A 16,020-nucleotide genomic window follows, 5' to 3' on the forward strand; every position below is an offset into this window, starting at 1 on the left:
CCTGGTTGATTCCTCGCGGGTTACAGACGCGAAAAGGTTGTCTTAACGAGGAGGCAAACTCGCGGTAATCACAGGTCGACTAATTCGTGTATCGATTACGCCTTAGTTGATGTTATTCCGCTTTCATCGCCGCAACACAACCCCTTGCCGCGTGAGTGTTATACTTGACGCTATAAACTGCATCCTTGTATTTTTTTTTTTTTTTTTTTTGTCATTCTTAAGAAGGGGTGAAAAAACACCTGATAAGTGAATTTCTATCGTGTAGTAGAAAAGAGGAAACTTGAACAGTGTGGAGGGAGAAGCTAAGAGGAAAGGGACGTACTCGCGTCGTTAAAGTCTGTCTCTTGACCCGAACCTCAAACTCTCGCCTTTCAGATTCTCGTTCTCAAATTTTCACGGAAGAGGGACAGAAATCGATTCACTGCTAGATAGAAATCTCATTCCTACCGGGCAAAAATAACATCAGTGTTGTACAAATTCTTCCTTTCACGCACTCACGCGTGCCGCACGCAGACGATTCTTTCCTTTTCTGATATGACAAGAGCCTTCAGAATTCAGACGGCTACGCTCTGGATCTTAACGCCTTGAACCTCATCGCTTGGTAATCTAACAAAGAACTTGTACACTTCCCATTTATAACCCTCATGGTGAGTCCTCATCACCTACTTATGAGTGGGATTCTGTATCACTCCATTGTGCGGTTGATCACTCCGTTTTTTTCTCTCGATCCTCGGCTACCAAGCCTATTTGCCCCACAAATCCAGGCTCTTAACTCGACTCGGCGCTCCTCGTGGAAAAAGAAGAAGAAAAAAATACCGTTGTAATTTCCAAATTGCACGGTTCGCTGAGTAGGGAAATTTAGACAAATGAATATCAACTCTCGACTGCAGAGTCACTCCGAACTACTAGACTAGATTCTCTGTTTAAACACAATCGGACGATTTACCCTCGACATAACAGTTGTCCTACAGATATAAAAAAAAAAAACGGAATGAAAAAAAAAGATACTAGGAACAAAAGTTTCACGGTTCGTGTGGTAAGTAGAATGGGTATAAGGTAGACGAAGTATACGTTAGATGGAATGTGGAAATAATTCATGAGGCGGTTTTCATTTAATACTCGCGTTGTTTGTTTTCTCTAAAGTCGAAGTTGATCATTTGCATGAGGATTTTATTATACATATATATATATATATATATTTACATCGCTTTAAGCTCGACGGCGAAAGTTAGCCGAGACGGCCGATCTGCAGTCTTCAGGGTTCAGGAATACCGCAGTCTACGTCTCACATCATTAGTTGATTACCCGGGATGAAATGGCGTTTCGTATCTACGGCCGAGGCAGACTAACCTTAACCTGTTTGAGATGCGGGTATCGCTGCGGCTATGATCGTGTTTACCAAAGTCTGAAAGTGGCGAAATTCAGTTACAGTTGGAATTATGAATTTATCTAATTACATCTTACCAGTCCCTCTAACCATCTTCCGTCTCTTGTACCCATCTGCCTCCCGGTCGCCGTTACGCTGCCACGTATAACCAGCATTCCGGACCGTCTAATTACGTTTGTTAATTAAGATCAGGATCGCTATCGCCCGAGTCTTGCCCCTTACTCACTACCTCTTGAATATCTACCCTTCTTGCCTGCTTCCTCTCACTTGCTCTCCACATCGAGCCTCTCTCTCATTTTCTCCGGATGCTACCTGCCGAGGCGAGTGTGATCCAAAGCCCGGAACCTGCGGTAATCTTCAGCCGATAAATAGGCGACCCATACATGAAGCGAATGAAAAAAGTCGACGAAAATTGGCGATCTGTTGAATTTCGACAATTCACTGCTTCCTTCCTTATATAGGTACATTATTCCGCATGACCTGTAAAGCAAGAGCCTTGGGCTCCTCCTCACATCGCTTTATGGTATGCCCGCTATGAGCATTGTTGTATTAAACGGGCAATGAATGGGAGACGGAAGATTCCTCTTTGGTGAAGAGGGAGAATCTTGGAACGAGATTACGGCGAGGTAAGTACAAGACGTATACTTATAATATTGAAACTAAGAAGCTGTACAAATATTGTTTCATATCTCAGAAGTCTCGTGATTGAATTGCCCCGCTGCCTACCGACAGCTTGACAAATATAATTCAACTCGCAAGGAAACAAATCGATATTACTCGTTGTATGTATATGGATGTACCTTGTTCACGGTTCGGCGAGATGAGAGGCGGTAAAAATGGGTCAATTGTTCCGATAAATATTCAGCCAGCAAATACAACAGCATATCATTCGTATTGCGCTAACGGTTATTGAATACCTCTACATACTTTCCGCCTGACGTGTGACAGGTCAAAGGTGAACAACAGAATACGAGCATAACGATTTTACAAAACAATCTGCTTTACTGGAAAACGGTATGAGGTGCATATTCACCCATTGTCACCATTTCAGCGCCCACGAAGCTCATGAAGGATAAGACGAGGGGTACAGCTTGTTCTCTACTTATATTCGCCATGCCGCCATTTTGTTAATAACTGCAATGAAAAAATTCTCAAGTCTTCATAGTAAAGTCCTAAAACTCAAATTCTTCTGTTTTCATTTTCTTTATGAAAAAAAAATAACTCCTAAAAATAGGTATGGTTTTCGACCGTTCAAGCTGAATCCCCCCCCCCCCTTTTAAGAGACCGTGACCGAGTGTAAAATGATAAATTTGCGTCTCTTTCCTTTGCGCATCTTACATGTAATTGCTGGGGAAGGCTTAGCAGATCTGTTTTCCGTCTGCATGAGATTCCGCATTGCAGTGGCTCGCTGCTTTCCGATTCACGGAGCGGCTATACCTGCCTACATCGGACAGGTATAACGAGCCAAAGCGTTAATTTCCCTCATCTTTTGGTTTCCCGCTCTTTTCACCCCCGCTTGCCCGGTCGATGGGGCGCTGAGTGGTAACCCGATTTAAGGCAGGCGAGCCGGAGAGCTCAGGCAACGCGGAAGAGGAAGAGTAAAAAGAGACGGTTGGTCGGCCTGAGCTCGGTCGAGACTTGAATTATCGAACCGGCGCGCATAGCACGTTGACGTCAGCCACCCCCCCTCTGCCACTCCAGCCGCCAACCCGACGCGAAACGCTGCAGTCGAATCTCACGCGCAGCCAACTTTTGATCATTACGACATGCTCCGAGCTACGAGCTCGTCCGTTCGCGCGGAATATGAACCGGCCGTGCTTGCTGCACGCTTGCTTGCTAAACTATCACGGACAGCCGGTTGTCCAACTGGAAGGTAAATATAATTGGAGAATCGGCACGTTTCCCGTTCTCAGAAGACGTTAAGTCTGAATTCTTGGATGGAAACGCGTTATCCTGACCACTTGGCAATGTCCGAAAGCTCGATTCTTCACCCTGAATAATCACAATCTGATCTCTTGACTGTATCCAAGATTGTAGAGTGATTTTATGATCCGTGAATTACCATGCATGTTTCATGGTGAATGATGAAGCGAGACCTGAACTTTAACCAAATCAAACCTCAGTGATTGATTACTATAATTGCTTAGACGAAATTTGGAGAAATTTATTGGACTGCTTTACACAAGCTTGACTTCATCTCTTAAGACAGGAGCCGCACATTTTATGATTGGAATGAAATGCATCGTTCAAACATCATGCAAATCATATTTCATTTGACTGCGGACTTGATAACAATACACTGAAAGAAAATGCTTCAACACGTGTTAGCAAGATGAGAAGCTCATTCGACGTCCTTGATAAATCAGATCCTCAAAACTTTGCTGAACTTGATTTAACGGTTCATCCTGTAGTGACCATGTACTGCACTGGAGTTTGAGGTGCAGCAACTAATGAATGAGGTATTTGAGTTGAATTTGGACAGGATACCGAGACCAGAAAGTGGGTCTAATCTCGGTGATCTGCTAATGGATGATCGTAGGAAATGGCTTGAGTGAATTGGCATAACGGTGTGAAGCGTGAAATTGAGGGAACTGTTTGCCTCCGGATGCAGCACGTGCGGTGTTCGGGATAGTGAGAGCGAGGTAGGCGATAGTGCCTTGAACACAAAGGCGTAAACCCTTGTGGTGGATCAAAGTCATTTCTAACAAGTCACGTAGTAGCCTCGCGACGTGGAAAACGCGCCTTTTCCTCCTTGACTAAATTCTACGCTATACACCATACGCGCCCCATTCCTCGAGAAGAGGGGCGAACGAGCACCAATTGACATTCGGTGCGACGTGTGAATAAAGTAGGTACACGAAGAGCTGCTGCAGAGTTAACGCGCGTGCGTTTTTCTTAGATTCACATCAGGAACCACGGCTTGAGGGCGAGGGATGGATGCACAAGAGAGACTGCGATGGGACCTAAACCCAAGCACCCACTTTGTCACTGTTCCATGATTTGTCGATATAACTTCGCATTAGAACGTAACCGTTTATCACCCGATTACACGTGTTGATATGTATACCGTCGAGTTCAATACCAAGCAGTGCCGTCAGAAAACAGATGTGCCCGCCTAACGAGTTGGAAATATGCTGAAGCTTTTTCTGAAATTTCCATTACCAGATGGAAAGTGACTGTGTCACCGGAATAGGACGGACAATGACATGTCGTACGGATTATGACCCTTCATCCTATTCTGATGACACGGATCGTGGGTGACAATGTCGAGTGGAAATGGATTCACGGATCGACGATACAGGCGAAGTGTAATGAGAACTGGGACCTGGAACTCTACGCTAACAAATTACCAGTTACTGGTTTATAATTACATATAAAATTTCATGGCAGTGGCGACTTTGATGTGCTACCATATACGCAGTCGGAAGGATCTATCCACACTCCCTTCGAGCTTCGAGCTCTGATCGAGGAAGCTGATTTCAGTGTAAAAATGAAGGAAAGTTCACGACCCCGATCAGACTGTCCCAAGATGACTTCTGCCTCGGGGACCCTTGGTTAGGAACTCTCTAATTTCTATCCCCTGTTTCCTTGAATTGATCGGAACGATCGCGAGGGCATAGAAGTCGACGAGAGAGCGTTCTCATTTAATTAGGGAAACGTGCAGCTGTATCTGTTGCCATTATACCAATATATACATGTATACAAGACAGAGACAGCTGCTGCAAAGGCGGGCTCGTTGGTCGGTGGAAGTGTGGGAGGGGGTGTATCTCGCTGCAGAAGTACCGGGAACCAGCCCCTTCAACCAGACACACACACACATACCCATATACACAACATGGAAGGCGGGATGGGATAGCATTTAATTTCGCCGAAGAACGAGCCCCGCCGAAATACACAACCAACTTTGATTGAATCGCCACTCTTCGGGTATTATATACATATATATATATATATATATATATATACACATTTGTATCTCCAACTTTGATATTGCCTACTTGCTGCGACTCAACCACGTTTCGTGCGGTGAAGGGTAGTTTTCGAAATTACTTACCCACTTCGTGCCGACTATCTAACTACCACACGTTACAACTGATCATCGTATAAAAGCCAGGTTTCCCTATTAATTCCTCTAATCAGTCATCACCGGCTGTTGAGTACCGAGCATCATGTCGCGGTAGAAAAAAGTGTAGTTCATGTGTCCCTGAGAGACCATCGGTTAATTTTAAAGACCACTTTTTAAACGGTTTATAAAGTTAGCCCAGATTTGGTCTCGGCTGTGTTTTGTTGGTGCAGTCGGGAGAGGCGAGAGAAAAGAAGAAGAAAGAACAGGAAAAGAACAATTGTTCGAATCACCGCCGGAGGTCTCGTCGACAAAAGGAAGGAAAGCTGGCTTTTTTCCCGGACAAAAACTGCATTACGCAAGGGAAACAGGAACTTGTATGCTGCAACCCCACTCACCTACTTTCCATTCTGCATTTACCATCCCTGGCTTTGCAGTTGGTCTTGAAGTTGTCGAAGAGCTTGACGCAGGACTTGCCTCGCTGACAGACGCTCAACGCGTGGTTGCATGTCGGAAGTGGCTCCACCGGAAGCGGATCTGCAACAAGAATCGCGCGCTCAGGTATAACCGCAGCTTGGTTCTTACTCTTCGTTTATTCCGGGACAGCCTGAAGATAATAAACGTATGAGAACTGTTGTGTGCAAGGATGACGTCGCGGTCGGTGGTGAGCCTTCTACGACGATCCTTTGTTCCCTCGGGAACCGCGAGTCGGTCGGGTGGAAATGGAAGTGGAAAAAGTGCATCAGGAATTATCCGCAATTGGGAATCGTTGGAACGTTCAAAAGCACTCGGAGTCGATAGAGCTCTGCCAGCAGCGGAGAAAAAGGAACGATAGCAACCTGGGTCTGTACGATTGAAAGCCTATCGCATCGCGGTTCTTTCGTTTTCTATTCGATTCCGGCACGAAGAGACTCCTTCTCTCCTTCTTTCCTTCTCACTCCCCCCAACTGTTCTCACGGGCCAATAACACGCGAGGGTGTATCGATCGGGCGATCCTCGATCTTTTATCAAATTTAAAACTGGCCTCAGGAGTCGCCCTCTTTTTCAACCGAGTCGAGTGTATATCGGGCTGTTTCAAATTGGAGGAACGTTTTTTTCTTTTGCTTCAGCTTGAACAAGGCTTAAACATCAGTTATTACCGTAAAAAAAAATTGTGACTTGTTTCAGCTAAAAGTCTGATACCTGGTAAGGATTTTGATATCAGTGAAAACTAACGTTTAGACATTGTTTCAACTGTAAAAATATGTTTCTCTAATCTGACACAGTTAGAGAATATATGTACAACCATCAAAGAGCAAGTATGGGCATAACCTACATGACATAACGCTCAAGGTACCTACGTACAATTGCTTTACCTACAGTTTGCCGGAAAAATGTCTCGTTGACTCGCGTTCGCGTTTTACGACAGCTGGCTGTGTGTACACCGAGAAGAAGGAAGAAGAAAAAAAAAAAAAAAAAAATGGAGGGACAACAATCGTATTTGCGATTGTTTGATGTGCAATACGAGGCTGTCGTAAAGTTTAGTTATAGCTACGCATGACAATCTCCTTAGGTGATGGTTTTCCGCAAGGTTTGTAAGGAGATTAATCATTTCGCAGGGTTGAAGAAATTAGACAAAATTCACTCCCACCTATTAGGATCGGGGATGAATAATCAGCACCGTATTCGAAACGAGCTATCGGTTTATAGCACCGTGGTGAAAATATTAGGAAATTGTGAGGGATGCGATATGTGGGCAAAAATAACAGAATTAACGAAACAATGAGCTGACGGCTGCCTCAGTTCTGGTGAAAAGAGTGTACTGATACAAAACATCGGGGTATGAGGGTTGAGTCCGATTTCGTTCGCCCTTTGTGCATTCTCTTTATCTCTTTGGTGTGCTTTTTTCCATTGAAAACGAATGAACCGGCTTAACGAGAGCCGATGCTTGTACCTAACATTCGGGAGGTGAAATGTAGGTACGCGAGATCGTTCTGAAGATAAGAGAATCAGGGCGAGGAAGGGATTTAGACGACCCCGTCGGAACTGTAAGCCCGAAATCTTTAAAATTAAAAAACCACCGGCTACCCTCGTTCCGCAGTATAAGGGTAACTTTTTTTCCTTAAACCTTTTTCGAGACTGGGTCGTTCGATTCAATCCTCACCTTTTTTAAGGACGTAAACGCACGGATGATCGAACAGGAAGTCCCGGAAGCTGTTGCATTCCGGATCGACGTGTGGCTCTCGACACAGGCATGTTGGCTTGAAGAATGGAAAGGCTTGCAGGGTCACCAGAGCCGCTTGACACTTCGGGACAGTCACCGTCGAACAAGCAACTGAAACAGACGAAATGGGCTTTCACATTTGTTGGATAATTTGCAATTCTCGAGAATTCATTGCAATTTTTTCTTCCTCGATCGGAATACCTATCTGTGACAAAGTTTTGCACTTGATTAGAGATTCGTTGGCCAATGATATATTCATAATTGTTGCAAATTTCTTAGATTCGTTCGATTTTACTCTGCGACGGTTCGGTTGAGACAGAAGACCATTTTCTACAAAATCACAAACAGATTCTTTATTTTTTCAAGTTAGTAGTCAATTTGATATTGCCATTTGTTGATCGTTATCGATAACGCTGAAATTTTGTACATTTAAACATTTAATGATGCTAACATTAAAGAAGATTTGGTATTTCAATAGATTTGTGGAAGATCGTCTTTTGGACAAATTAAGCAGAGTGAAATCTAACGAATCTACTGGATTCTAATAATTTCGAATCGATTTGAAGTCTAAGCTTTCGTTTATAATTCTTTTATTTTCTGTGCATATAGTTTTCTTTAAATTTCCGTAGCTTACGAACATAACAATTTGAAAATCACTCTAATTTACCATTATCTCGTATAATTAAATTAATAATACTAAGAGATATCATTTTTTGGCCAATCAACTTCATTACAATTCGGTAAAACGTTGAAACCTGCATGTTTTTTTTCAAATTTCTTTATTTACTTTTTGATGTTTTAACTTATTTTCATACAACAAAAAACGCATCACTCGTCGTGAAAGATTAACGGATCAATTCACTCCCTCCTCCGACTGGATCATTCGACAGCTGCTTGTGATTTTTTTTTCTGCTTTTTGATCGTTTTGTGTGTACGTACACACATTCATGCAGACGAAATTCGCGTAGTCGAGTCGAGCAGGCAATTGAACGAAAATATAATTTTCTCTTAACCCGTATTCTCGGACTGTTGCCCAGCCGACGTGTTTCACTATTTTTGTTTTCTCCTTTTCCCTCATTTATTTTTCTTTTGGTATTTTTCACGCTCACTCTGAAAAACACTCGGCCGCAACGTTTTAATTGTGGCTGAATTTCAACCCCTTTCAACGTCCAGTATTATTATTTTTATCTTTTATCTTTTTTTATTTAAAAAAATTTCTTTTTCACTCATTTCAACATTGATTTCATATTTTATTCATTTTAATTGCGCCGTCAAGTTACCCAAGACTGCTCGTATATTTTCAGTAATTTTTGTTTTTTTACATTTTTTTAATTCTCATTCCGCACGTTTGGCAAGTAAAAATTTCATGTCATACACAGATTACAATCGACCTACTTTTCAGCTTATAATTCCACACAGATTCAACGTCACAACAATTAATCACCAGCGATTTAGGGTATTTTCGCGCCGTTGCGTTGGTATGTATCTTACTTCAGTCCAGTCCAAGGTGAGAGAAACTTTTTTGGAGAAAGAAGCTGCATTCCATATAATACGTATAAAATCGAGCTCGCATTTTGTTTCGGACCGAAAACAAGGTAGCCCGAAGCTCAAGGTATTAATGAAAATTACTAAACATAGAGCTCGTTTGTACAAAGTCACGAGCCTGGATAATCGGGACAATCTTGTCTCCGGGAAATTAATTCTTCAACTCGAAATGAATAACAAAATGAAATTAAAATAAACCGTCAACGCCAGTAGCGGTTTAACTTTCGTTATTTTCTTTCTTATAGTTTGTGTCTAGACGTACAATAGACTGCAATGTTGTAATAAAATGATGTGTTATAATCTTGACGAAAAAATTTTCAAGCAATCTACAATAAAAATGTAACATTCAAATCGTTATTGTATGTGTATTAAGGTGTCCCTTATTTAGGGTGCTGACGAATTTTTGCCGTCCCACCCCCCAGATAAATTACAAATAATTAGAAAACAATTTCCCAATTTTTTCAGATTTTTACCTCAATTCTAAGATAGTCGGCTTTGTGGTCGAAGTTTCTTATAAAAACTTTTTTTCTCAGTATATATTTTATTGTAAAAGTAATAATGTTTAAGAAAAAAATTTGTAACCATGAAGTTTTAGTCGGTATTAGTGCTACTGTCTGGAAAAAAATCACATAATCATAACACGCAATACCGAGTAATTGCACACCCTCGAAATCTGACCTTTTTTTTTTATTTAGAGGAAGTGCAATTCGTCTAGATTTGCTGGTATCGTGATGTAAATTTTTTTACAGATAGTAGCACTAATGCCTACTAAAATCTCACAGTTATACATTTTTTTAAACTATTATTACTCTTGCAACAAAATATATACCGAGGAAACAAATTTTTCCCACGTTATTTCCAGAGTTGAGGTAGAAATCTGAAAAAATTAGGCAATTGTTTTCGAATTATTTGAAGTTAATTTGGGGGACGGGGCGGCAAAAATTCGTTACCACCCTAAATAAGGGACACCCTGATGTATATATTCGAAATGGTGAGGCACAGATTTGCCTGCAGTGATCTTTCTAACGAAGATACAATAACAAAAAAAGGCAAAAACCGGATTCATTGAATTCAGATATATTTGAATGGCTAAGCCCTGTGGTTTTGAAAAATTTGTTTCAAACACCGGCTTCCGTAGCTCGTACAAGGATAATTCACACACGTATGTACATACGTATACGTATTGTTATAAAATATATATCACGCAGGTTCATGCATAAAGGATTTCCGGACTTTTTTCAGTCCGAAGGTCGGCTGCTGGGTGTCTTCCGGCAGAGGGATTTTCGGGGTTGGGAAGTTGGCGGTATGTATAATGCCAAAGCGGGTAACAACATCTGGCCATACTTGATTACCATCCCAAACGCCGAATTCGTAATCACTCGTTTTGCATATACGCAACTATATACGTAGTACGGAGTGTAACGTCCCTTGACTTTCTTCTCGTTAAATTTTCACCCCCTATTTTCTCCCTCCTTCTTCACCACGCAGGGGGTAAACTTTCGCAATAAATCTTACCCCGCGCGTTCAAAAAGCAAGAAAGAATATAAAAAAGAAAAAGGGAAAAAGAAGTGTAGGAATTGAAAAGGGATCACTTCAGTGTCAAATTAAGGCTGATTTCATTTTCAACGGTATAATTCGACTTCCATCTTTTAATCCTCATTGCTTTTACCTCTCTGACTTTACGCTATTTTTCTTTTTCTTTATCCTTCTTATCCGTCATGCGTAATTGTTTCATTTTCAATTTTTATCATTTCTTTTCCTCTCTCTCTCTCTCTCTCAATTTCTGTTGTGCTGCACGTGCCAATTTTCGAGAAAACGGTACGCCAGAGTTAGAGGCAGAAAAAATCGTTATTGCCTTCCCGTCTGCAGTCTGGCGAATCTGTTAAATCTTGCCTGACATCGCGTATATGCTGGGTTATATTACAGCCAGCTGGTCCGCCTCTCGAAATCTCGGCTCCGTAAAAAAATTTCAAGAAGCGTCTAAATCGACTTACCTACCGTTTTCTCATCTAAATAAGACCCGGAAAAAATTCAATTTTTTTCTTCTTCTTTTTTTTTCATCTTGACAGATTTCCGAACAAGTAACAAGTTTCGGAGACGCGAACACGTTAGTGAAATTCTAAACTTTTTCAGTTACACGTGACATTTTTTTCTACAACTGGTCTGTGAAATTTTATGAAACGGATATTTTTCTGTCCGTTCGGATTGATTGTTTTCAGCGAGTTCCTAGATAATGATTTAGAAATTATTTTCATCGCATCGGTACGTTTTTAAATTTAATTTTTTGTTTGGACAACGATGGCAAGAATCATCGAAACTATATACGGAAGAGGAATTTTGATGCTTCACGAAATTTTTATTAAATATAATGTATTGCGTATAAAATCTGGAAAGAGGGCCGTGGGATTCAGCGCAATAATTTATAGCTACTTGTAATTAAGATATTGTGGAGTGAAAAGTTGGTTATAAGAAACATATTTTTTACAGAGGCGAGAAATTAATGTATGAGGCTGTTGAGTCAAGAATCATAACTTCCCGCTTATTTCAGTAAGGTAAGAGGAAAAGTAGGAGAGAAAGAAAGCCTATCAGTTCTGGATTTAAAATCGTTTTTAAAAGTCTAAAAGTTTATTTTTTTAAGAAGACTATTATCTGCAATCCTTCTAAAAACCTTTTGTCATGATATTGGAATACGTAAATATTCAATTTTTCAAGATTGCACTAATATTGAATCTGATTAAAAAAATCTATATCATTGAATTTTTGAAAAATAGTTTTCCATCCAACAAAACAAGTCGTCGTGAATTGAAATCGAACGAATCTCACAAATTCTCAACCGTTCGAAATATATTTGAAATAAAAAATTGATGTATCGAAACTTTTGTTTGCAATTTTAGTTATTAGTTTTCTACTAAAATATACGAATTATATACAAATTTAAAGAATTTTCAATCCTCAACTATCCAGTGGATAATCGATCAAATGGAGTACAATATTAAATCCGCAATCTAAACTGAAAAAATAGCCTTTATACAAGCAATGTGTGTGGATTTTTCCCATGATGTGTTTTATTTGATTGATGATTTGTTTGGTTCAAATAAGACGTACTAGAATCTACTAAATTGAGTAAAATCAATACAACGGTTGTTCGATTCTATTTGTTTTAACGAGTAAATATTAGCCAAGTAGTGTACAAATAATCCGAGGCGTTTTGAGTTCCCAAAACAATCACCTAATTCGACTAAAATTCACCAAAATTGAAGAACATTCGTTCGAAGTAATTAAAAACTTTGATGATTCAGAAGGCTTCGTTTATTTCGATAATCCTTATAAAATATATAATTACTTTTTGTTGAAAAAAAATAACTGAACCAACCAACACCATTTAATAGATCTTAACAAATGTATTATTAAAAACCTGCACGTATCTTAGATTTTTGGTTATTTCCCCGTCTGTCGAACAAAATCAAACTAATGCAACCAGGCTGGCAGCAGACCGTTGACAGGGTTTTTTTTTGCGTGTGGATGGCAGGCCTGGTATGTCATTGATTACGTTTCATTAATTTTGGTGACACGAGTAATTTGAAAGCCCAAGAATCCCGATTTGCCCTATTTTAAATGAAAAACTAAGGTTATGTGGTAATAAAATGGCGCCGACAATCAGGCTCTGACGTCACGAGGACATATTCCAATATTGAATGTCACATTCACGAATTCGAATTTTTATTACGATTTTATAGAGTAAATGATCGGTTATCGGAACCAGGGTAAGCGTCCTGCTGGCACATACACACACAGCCACAGCCACAGCCATACTCACTTGATCGAGAGATAGATGAAACGGGAGAGCGAAGAGAGGAGAGATAAAAAGCGAAGGGACGGACGTGCGCCCGGCTGCTTCTATACGCTCGAGAGCAAATTGGATTGGATTCCGGGCAAGCCAATTGCAGCGGTGGAAAGATACAAGTGGTACGTTATTGTTTATCGATTGGTATTTGGCCCTAATGGGTCAGGGGGGGAAGGGGGGAGGGAGGCTTCGCGAACTGCAAGAATTCAGCGACACGAGAATTATCACCGAAAAGACAAAAATTCGAATAAGGGATTGTTATGAACTGGGTGGTTATCATTATCATTGTTGCACCAACATCGAATTGTGCACTAATATATAGTTAAAAAAAAAAATGTACTTCGAGTGATCGTAGGAAATAATGGTAGTATATACTTGATTTTATGGTTACAGATATTCCGTAATGAACTGACCATCACCATCACCATCACCATCGCCATCAACTATGACGATAACCATCGGCGATTTTATTAATTTTCAAGTGTGTGTTGAATGTACTAAAAAAAAAATCATCATTCACTGAGTTTTAGATTTTCTGAACTACGGGTTTGCTTTTTACTGCTCTTAAAAATACAAAAGCCTGATTCTCGAATGAATGGCCATAGTCGATTGGCGTTGAATGGTTCGCATGAATTTTTTGTTAAAAAACGAACATTTGAGACCAAGATGGAAGTGGGCTAGTTGATAGTTGATAAAGATTGGTATAAATCGAATTGAAAATGAATTCGAAAAATACAAGTTGATGATTTTCAAAAGTTTTTATTAACGCGCTTTCTTATTGGTCTCTTCGGTACAAATTTCGCAATCGATTTTAAACTAACTTTTCGATGAGCTAAAGACTTGAAACTTTAAACATAGCTTACAATTAGAACTGGATGACAATGAGATATTGTGTGTACGATGGCCAACTTGATTGGATCTGAGATCTACTGTTTACCTTCCAGACCCTGTGCGATGAATCTCAAATCTTTACCACACAATTGAATGAAATATTTTTGACAGAGTCGTGTGTTGTGTGTGTATTATTTTTTTTTTTTTGCCTGGTTGCGATTGATTGGTCCAATTAATAGCCACGATCGATTGGTTGGTCATCCCGACTCTCTATTTACCTCTTCAATTCGATTTATCAATTTGTTAAATTACTAAGCACCGACAACGAAACATTTGTACTAGAATTAGGGTATATAAAGCAAAATAAAATGAAATTTTGAAGCTATGAATTTGTGACTTTTCTTCCGAATCCTTTCTGAAACTCCTTCCCAAGTTTCATGTATTCCAGCCGTACGTTTAGGCCCGTTGTGCAACAAGTATAACTCGTTTTTTGCGATTTTGGGTCCAGACACTTTATCTTCGGTAAGGGATTTGTTCAGCTATTATAAGACGGATTGGACCCTCAAAAATACGAAGGAGACGTCTACAACAGCAAAAATCTACAGCTTAGGAAAGAATGGAAAGATTTCCTCGATTCTCGGCTATAGCTCTCAATACGTTGCTCGCAACGTACTCAAACTGTGCGCAATTGATTCCTCTCGTGGAATTACGTCGGTATGGGCATCAAGAGAATGACTAGACATTGTTAAAATTTGGCCGAATTCGACTGGAAAAATCCAAAGGGGTTAGCCTTGCTTTTTTGCGATTTTCAGAGCTCCAAAACTTTTCGTCTGGAAATCGTTTTGCAGGACCCGTTTCAGACTAATTGGACCCTCAGGAATGCGAAAAAGACATCAAAAATATCGTGAGACCAACAGCAGAGGAATTACGAGGAATATTTCTCGTTTTTTGGCCGTAACTCTTGATACGTTGCTCGCAGCGTATTCGGACTGTGCGCAGTCGATTCCTCCCTCGAAATTACGTCGATATAGTGCATCACAAAGTCAATTTTAATACTTTTCAAAATCGACCAAATTTCGAGTAAAAAAAATCGAAAGGGGTTAGCCTTGCTTTTTTGCGATTTTCAGAGCTCCAAAACTTTTCGTCTGGGAATCGTTTTGCAGGACCCTTTTCCGACTAATTGGACCCTCAGGAATGCGAAAAACACATCAAAAATATCGTGAGACCAACAGCAGAGGAATTACAAAGGAAATTTCTCATTTTTTGGCCGTAACTCTTGATACGTTGCTCGCAGCGTATTCGGACTGTGCGCAGTCGATTCCTCTCGCAAAATTACGTCGATATAGTGCATCACAAAGTCACTTTTAATGCTTTTCAAAATCGGCCAAATTTCGAGTGAAAAAATCCAAAGGGGCCTTGCTTTTTTGAGATTTTCAGAGCTCCAAAACTTTTCGTCTGGGAATCGTTTTGCAGGACCCTTTTCCGACTAATTGGACCCCCAGGAATGCGAAAAACACATCAAAAATATCGTAAGACCAACAGCAGAGGAATTACAAAGGAACTTTCTCATTTTTTGGCCGTAACTCTTGATACGTTGCTCGCAGCGTATTCGGACTGTGCGCAGTCGATTCCTCTCGCAAAATTACGTTGATATAGTGCATCACAAAGTCACTTTTAATACTTTTCAAAATCGGCCAAATTTCGAGCGAAAAAATCCAAAGGGGTTAGCCTTGCTTTTTTGCGATTTTCAGAGCTCCAAAACTTTTCGTCTGGGAATCGTTTTGCAGGACCCTTTTCCGACTAATTGGACCCTCAGGAATGCGAAAAACACATCAAAAATATCGTGAGACCAACAGCAGAGGAATTACAAAGAAAATTTCTCATTTTTTGGCCGTAACTCTTGATACGTTGCTCGCAGCGTATTCGGACTGTGCGCAGTCGATTCCTCTCGCAAAATTACGTCGATATAGTGCATCACAAAGTCACTTTTAATACTTTTCAAAATTGGCCAAATTTCGAGTGAAAAAATCCAAAGGGATTAGCCTTGCTTTTTTGCGATTTTTAGAGCTCCAAAACTTTTCGTCTGGGAATCGTTTTGCAGGACCTTTTTCCGACTAATTGGACCCTCAGGAATGCGGAAAACACAT

At 40.4% G+C, this 16,020-nt stretch overlaps 1 protein-coding gene across 3 annotated transcripts in view; it reads right to left on the reverse strand.

Moving 5' to 3' along the window:
• LOC124410782 overlaps positions 1–16,020 on the reverse strand; it is a 70,972-nt gene that overhangs the window by 24,876 nt on the left and 30,076 nt on the right. For all 3 annotated transcript variants that reach the window (XR_006929623.1, XM_046889394.1, XM_046889393.1), the window contains exons 3-4: positions 7,594–7,764; positions 5,849–5,987 (exon numbers count right to left, since the gene is read on the reverse strand). Coding sequence is in view for 2 of the 3 variants with exons in the window: in XM_046889394.1 (XP_046745350.1) it covers positions 5,849–5,987; positions 7,594–7,764 (310 nt within the window). In the remaining variant the exon portion in view is untranslated. The remainder of the gene's footprint in view (positions 1–5,848; positions 5,988–7,593; positions 7,765–16,020) is intronic.

The sequence above is a fragment of the Diprion similis genome, chromosome 10 (genome assembly GCF_021155765.1).
Source record: "Diprion similis isolate iyDipSimi1 chromosome 10, iyDipSimi1.1, whole genome shotgun sequence".
NCBI classification, from domain to species: Eukaryota; Metazoa; Arthropoda; class Insecta; order Hymenoptera; family Diprionidae; genus Diprion; species Diprion similis.